Source organism: Pteropus alecto, unplaced genomic scaffold, assembly GCF_000325575.1.
Source record: "Pteropus alecto unplaced genomic scaffold, ASM32557v1 scaffold95, whole genome shotgun sequence".
Taxonomy (NCBI): domain Eukaryota; kingdom Metazoa; phylum Chordata; class Mammalia; order Chiroptera; family Pteropodidae; genus Pteropus; species Pteropus alecto.
Window position 1 is genome coordinate 13,779,546 of NW_006441071.1, and position 7,520 is coordinate 13,787,065.

The 7,520-nt window shown below is 32.6% G+C and overlaps 1 protein-coding gene across 3 annotated transcripts in view; it reads left to right on the forward strand.

Annotated features, from left to right (window-relative positions):
* RFX3 (regulatory factor X3) overlaps positions 1 to 7,520 on the forward strand; it is a 260,761-nt gene that overhangs the window by 206,225 nt on the left and 47,016 nt on the right. For all 3 annotated transcript variants that reach the window (XM_015594543.2, XM_025051406.1, XM_025051407.1), the window contains 2 exons: positions 4,940 to 5,061; positions 6,810 to 6,922. In XM_015594543.2, coding sequence (XP_015450029.1) covers positions 4,940 to 5,061; positions 6,810 to 6,922 — 235 coding nt within the window. The remainder of the gene's footprint in view (positions 1 to 4,939; positions 5,062 to 6,809; positions 6,923 to 7,520) is intronic.

Consider the following 7,520-nt stretch of genomic DNA (forward strand, 5'->3'; position numbering starts at 1 on the left):
AATTTTCTACAAACTTCTACAATTAATACAACTACCCCATTTGTATTTAATTTTTTTCCTCCTTTCCTTGCCCATTATAGATGTAGAACCAATGAAGAGACAAATACTTCAAGAGCCACCAAGAGAATTGAAGAGATGGAATTATCTGTCATTATCCATCAGAGTTTATGTTAGAAGTCATTTAGATATAGACATATTCCATATGACATCAAGGCATCAGTTACTATTCTGAAAGAATGATACTTTTAATATTCACTATTTTCTTCTGAGTGTTCATGTTTGTATCATTTGGTTCATTTCAGACCTCAAGTCATCTAAAGAATTTCTGGGACAGTTTTTCCAAAGAGAATCACAAGATTCCATTAGAAAATGTTAGCCTCTTGCCCTGATTATGAGCTCAACATTTAGATTAGTTCATGTAAATTAAATGATTATATACTTTCTAGATGGTACACATAAGAATGACTCTATTTGCCAATACAATTCAGATTTTGCATTCTTCATTAAGCAAAGTCTAAGATGCTCCAACAAAGGGGCCCAACAATACAATAACTTAACATTTGGCAAAGAGACTTTTCCAAATGTGTCAGTTGAAAATCCTTCCACCTGGTAGTTAATTGAATGTGATGGTAAATATATACCATTCTTTGCTTTCCATTGGATTCCTTCAGTGTCTGTACATGTGAGATTATTGACAGAATTAGATATTATTTTGCAGTAGAGTTCCTGCTCTCCATGTTCTCAGTAACAGCTATGACTGACCTCATCGGGGAAGATTCCTAATAATTTTCCAAGTTTTCTGTGTTAGTGACAGGTTTCATGCATACACTCGGCTATTAAAGCATTAGAGTTTCTTTGATTTCTTAATCATTAACAACTTTAGCTCTAATTGCCCATGGAGTTGCAAGCTGTTAAAATTATCATTTGCCTCTTACTAATTTTGAAACCAAGAGCTGTTTCTTTATTAGATGCAGCTCAGGTCTTTTTCAGAGCACACACAACTCAGGAAAACTAATAATCTACTATAAGACAGCCTAACCTAAAAATAATGAATCTGTAAAATAAATGGAAGAAAAGGGAGAGTGTTCAGTTTTTTTAAAGGATTACTAGAGAGTTCAGTTATTTAACAAATTCAACAAAAAATTTTTTCAGTAGAAAGTACCTCTGGTTTTTACAATTTCATATTTAAATGGTGATTATTTTTTGAAGAAGGTAGAAAGGCAGGAAATCTGAAAATGATGTTTCAATGCTAAGAGTTCAGTTGAAATTCAGCCAGAGTTAAAATAATGTTGGATTATCATGTAAGTCAATAGAATATAAAAACCAGCCTGGAAAAATTCTGTTTATACACAGCCTTTTCAAAACTGTGCCCCTAAGTGTTTTGTTCATAGTCAATGCTCAATAAACGTTTGTTAAATTGATTTGATATACATTAAGATCAATTAATAGCATAATGAAGTGTTACCTTAAGCATCCATTCATTCATTCATCATCCATTCAGAGATATTTATTTATATCCCAAGTGTGATTTATTGAAAAGAATTGAAAATCAATGACATATTATAAAAAAATGACTTTTCTCTAATGTTATAGATGTACTTCTATAACAGTGGGCTGATGGAATTTGTATCAAGCCAACAGACTCCTAAGGACTAGTGTTGTGCAGGCTCCTTAAGAAACATCTCAGAAGCTTGTTAAAATAATCAATTCCTAAGCCCTGTTCTTAGAGATTTTGTTAGGTAGATCTAGGGTGAGCTTAGCATTTAAGTTTTATTTTTGAAAGCTACCTGACAACTTACATACAATTAGGTTTCAAAACCTAATATAAGATAATATCATCTGTAACTGTTTCTTCCAAGGAGAATCATTTACCACAGATATTTGTTTAGCCTATTTTTAATATACCTGTTCTTGACTTCCTGTTAAAATCCCTCTTTCTCTGGGGAGACCCAACCCTCTGAGGTTGACGATAGGGATAGGATGTTCTTCTCAGAGCATCTGGAAAATGAACATGTAGCTTTCCTCAGATCTACATATGTGATTTTTGGAGATTCCTTCTAAGTACCAATCCAATGACAGGCAAGACACTGTGGGTATGCCACCACATAATTCAATCTTTAAAACAAAGCAGAAAAAACAAAAGTCAGCAGTATCTGGAAGTTATCTCATACTTAGCTCATACTAATACTGCTTTGTATATGAGCCATTCCTGCCCTTCCTGACGTCATTCTTTATGGCACACACCCCTCCCAAACTTGTCCCCACACCTTTCTCTGAGGAAGTACAACATGAGGTTCCAGCTTACAAAGGTCATATTGACAGGGCAACCAAGAATGAATACACATATTGCAGTTTTGCCTAATCCATTCAATCCTCTATTCACCTTGCTACCCTTACTTTTATGGTTAAAATGAACTTATTTCCCAGTTCTGACTGTGTTTTCTTTTCTTTTCATTACCACTCCTATGATTTGTGTTTAATCACTGACCTGCATGGCTTCTCCACAGTTTACCAACTTATTCCCTTTTTTTCTGTAAGCTAATATTGATGCATTTTTCCATCTCCTGTATAATATAGTGTACCTCTAATCAGTGCGTTCCACTCAAAATCATCATTATTAAGCATAATTGCACATTAATTATAATGCACCATGATTTTGAGTACTTATTAAAAATATATCTTTTCCTTAGGAATGTCCACTATCTACATCTTTCAAAGGAAGCCGATTATTTTATTTGCAGGCTACAGGCTTGTTAAGCACTGTGTGCAAGTAGGTTGTAACATAGCATCCATCCTCTAAAAATCTGAGAGGAATATGTGTCATTTCCTTTTACGGTGAAATTACACTTGTCCTTGATATTTGTGCCATTAAGCATCCGTAGTATACTTGATGCTTTGAAGGACGAAGGAAACTTGATAAATGTAGCTGAGCGAAAGCCTCATAATTACTCTCTAATCCTACAATAATATTTTAATATAATTGAGATCTATAGGAAATATTTCCATTTTCTCTTCTCCAGGGTAAATAATTAAAATTCCTTTAATCGCTTTTATTAATTCCATGAATTCCATAGTTCATTAACTTAAATGAAGAAACATAGTTAAACAATTTTAGCTTTTTTTATTATTGATATAAAATTTCATAGCTGAAAAAGAGAGGCTAAAATCAAATGAAACCTGGAATGAATCAATGAGGACAAGAAACTTACTTAAATATATTTCCTAAGGATAATATCATTCAAATTTTCTAGAACAGAATGGTTAGCAACTCCCCCACACAAGTATTCAAAGTGCTTGCCTCACAAAGTTTTTTTTTGCCTTGCTAAGATGGTTTTTTAAGGAGGAAAAAAATGAGAAAAACATTCAATTTTTCATAAACAGTGCTTCTAGCACATCACAATACTTATCCTTCTGTCATCTCTTGGTATGGCCCCAATTGAAAAGTTCTTTCAGATGGTTTTTCCATTAAATAAAAGAATAAGTTTGAGTTCTTTTATATCATTAGAAAAAGCAAGTACCATTTTGGGGATACAGAGTCATCACTAAAATGATAACAAGAGTGAAATGTGTTGTAGCCTTTATCTACACTGTTTATCTTCTGACTTTATTTTTGTTTTTCATAGTTCTTTGAGAGTTACTGTCATATACGAAACAAATATAAATGTCATTATGAATGACTGTAATTTTTCTTTGAAGTTTTACTTATCTAAGATATAATTAATAACATTCAAGATTGAATCATTCCTTACGGCAACTAGAACATTTGTATGATATTTGGCCAAGTCCATTCATTTTATATCTGTTATCAGAATACAGGCATCATGCATTAGGGACATTGATATTCACAGTAATTTCATACTAATGATCCAGTTGCCTTATGGTATTAATGTAAGAGTCAAGTGTCTGGATAGTGAGACTATTAGGTGCTTTTGTTTATAAATATGATTAAAAATAGGGGAAAAAAAGAATGCAAGGACAAATAGCATAAAGTAAATGATGGTATCTCTAGCACATAAGCTTATTGTGGATTTTATTTTCTTAGTTTTTCTGTTTTTCTAAATTTGTTAAATGAAAAAATGTAAATGAAATCTTAGTAAAAGAAAAAATTATAGTTTCTGCTTATTTTTTATTTTGTATTTGCTTATCCTAGGAGGGTTGCCCAAGCTTTTTTCATACATGGTATTCCTCTCCCAAGCAGTCTTTCCTTCTTCCCCATGCTGCTGGAGCATATTTTCTGTCTTAGCGGTATGGAAAATCCATGAATTTGTATGACTAGAACCTAAAGATAAATACATAACTGTAGCTGACTTTTTTTTTTTGGTAAAATTAGGTTTGTCAATGGATTCTTGCTTGTATTTTGCTGCAAGCTGATGCTTTAGGTCTTTGTGTCTGCAGATGTGAGGATTCAAGGGAGATGAATGTGTTGAGATGTATGGGGAGGTTTTAGGAGATATGAAAAACAGTACTGTAGAGTTCGTAGGCTGATTCATATTTTAGAGATGCTAATTAATTGAAAGCCGTTCATCAACATTTCTCAGGCCCTAGTTCCCAGACCTTAGTTCAGATTAAAGTCCCAACATATTTAAAATGTTTCTCCCTTGATCCAATGACCATTAAAAGTTATGTTCAAATCGTGTATTAAAACTATGATCTTGGACATCTGCTGTCCAAAGAAATACCTCATAACTCATTTATTCTTAGATAAATTTCTGATTTTTCTAAAATGGATCCTCTTCCTAGCCCTTACCCACTTTTTACTTTTCACAATTGAAAAAATTTCTAAAAATTTTAGCTCTATGAGACTAAGGAGAAAAAGCCTACAACTATCATGAGACATTAAAGAAGATAGAATAAAATTGGATGCCTTGGGAGTTTTGTGTAGTACAAAAAAGCAAGGAATAATTTGGTTTATTTGTTTTTTTCCATCTAATATTTTTAGGTACAAGCCTATGCAGAAAGTGGATGGGGTTGCAGATGGTTTCACAGGAAGTGGTCAACAGACAGGCACATCTGTTGAGCAAACTGTAATTGCCCAAAGTCAACATCATCAACAGTTTTTAGGTATGTTAAGGTGTAATGCATATTAGTTGCTATTAGGATTTTGAAAACAAGAGAACAATAGTAGTGTTTTCTCCAAGTGCGATGTCTATTATAGATGTTAATTAACATAGAAAGACTTTTTTTTGTGCTGAAACTATGCACATCATATGATATTTCTAGTTCATTTATATTTTCTCATGTTTACTACAGTTTATTTTTTAAAATCTTGAGCTATGTAGGCCTTTTAAATGTATATAAATTAAAGGCTCATTGCTGTGAAATTGTTTTCCAGAATTTATATGAATTGGGCTTTTGTGATCAAAATTGTGTTGTGTTTACTTTCAGTACTAACTGAAGTACCAAAAAGAATTCTTATTTCTTATGTATAAAGTTACATATGCATATAGTCTCAGATTAGAAAAAAATATAAGCTTTTAAAAAATAATTTATTCTTTTAAGTTGATCATAGTACTTTCTATTATTATTTTGTAATTTTCTAGGCGATGTACATGTTTCTTTCTATGTAAAGAGTTAGGAAGTGGAACTTGAACATTTTGCATATTCCCATCATAGCCAATGGTGCAAAAATGGCACTTTAATTTAATTGACAGCTCTTCTAGAGATGAACATGCATAGTTTCTGTACAATGGATCAAGATAAGTAGAAGCTATCAGAGAGTGCGTGTGTGTATGTGTCTGTGTGTGTGTATATGTATCTATGTGCACTTTCTGCCAAAGACAAACTAAAATGGACTCTCAAATAGGAACAGCTCCTGAAGTTGAAAATATTATGGCAGCATTTCCCAAACTAAAGACCTCAGGTATATTCTTGTGGACGTTTGAGCTCTCGAGAATATTTTTTTATATTTTTATTTCAGTTATAATCTTAAAAAAGATAAAAGCATATTCAGGATTACCTATAAGACTAGAAGGAATACTGTCCCACAATTTTAGTTTCTACATTCATATTTGACTTTATGATAAGGCAGGCACCAAAGTGTTTTGCATTAATTGTCCAGAGCTAATTAGTAAAGAACAGAGAGAGACTTACTGTGTAAATTATGCCTTCATCCCAAGGGAAGGCTGAATGATGTCCTAGTGCTCTGTGTGGAGGAAAGTTTCACAACTCATTTGCATGCAGAAGAGAGTAATGGGAGAACCAGCCACCATGAAGTACATGTTGGTATAGGCCTGTCAAACTCAAAAGATCCCGTGTCACAGTGGTCAATACCATATTTATGTTGTGAGAGATAATTTACTTACAGGACAACAGCATCATCCATCACATCAAATTAATGTTGTTAAGTTTAATGTTTTTTTTTTTTTTGTAGTTTTCTTTGTATTTATTTTGTAGCTCTTGTGGTTTATGATTATGTAAGAGGTATGAGCATAATGAGTTTAAAGCTAGATTTATTTTTTACATACTTATCTAACATAATAGTAAAAATAGCTAAAATTGATAACCGGCCAGCTTGAGATGTATTTTTCTTTTAATAGTGGCCCTATATTAAGAGACACTGTTATATGTTATTTCCAGTATAGTCATAGTGAAAGTTTACTTTCTCCAAAGTAAATATTTATGTTCCCTCTATTTTTTTGTGCCAATGATGTTTTCAAGTTCTGCTTGCAAATACTAATATCAAAAATCCTTACTCTTTGGACCTCTGACCTTTAATTTTTTTTCTTTTTAGTCTTCTTAAATTTTCCTTCTTTAATCTGTAATTGGCACCATCCACAAAGATTTTTTCTGTTGTGTTGTCATGGTAACAGATGCATCTCGAGCACTTCCAGAGTTTGGAGAAGTTGAAATCTCTTCTCTGCCAGATGGTACTACCTTTGAGGATATCAAGTCACTGCAGAGTCTTTATCGAGAGCACTGTGAGGTAAGTCTTTTCAAACATATTACAACCACATGCTAAGTTTTGCTAGACAACTTGCTAAAACAAAATAATCAAACTTATTTCTGGAGGACAGATGAAGTTAGTTCATATTTCTTTGAGCACTAATAAGTTGATTTTTCATCTTGTCTCAGAGTAGAGAAGTGAGGAATGCAGGAAAGGGAGAATAAATTTTACTCTCAATCTTAGTCTTTTCTAATATGAATCCTTTGATGTAGCAATTCCATTTCAGATTTTTGTCCTAGAAAAATTTTATGTATGGGTCAAGAGATAAGTGTTCAAAGGAACTTATTGAATTATTGTTTTTAATGCAAAAGATTGGTTATAACTTCAATATCTAATAGGAAACTGAATAAATAAAATATGGTGCACTCTATAGAGCAGAATATTATGCAGCCATTAAAAAGAACAGGCAACTCTAACTGTACTAATATGGAACAAGCTCAAGATTAATGTTTAAAGTAAAAAGCAAGATGAAAAGCAGTGTGCATAGCATAGTCTCATTTGAATGAAAAAGAACATGTACATACATCTCTCCAGAAGAGAGAACATGAGAGAGGAAACTAGGGAAATGGGAATCCAG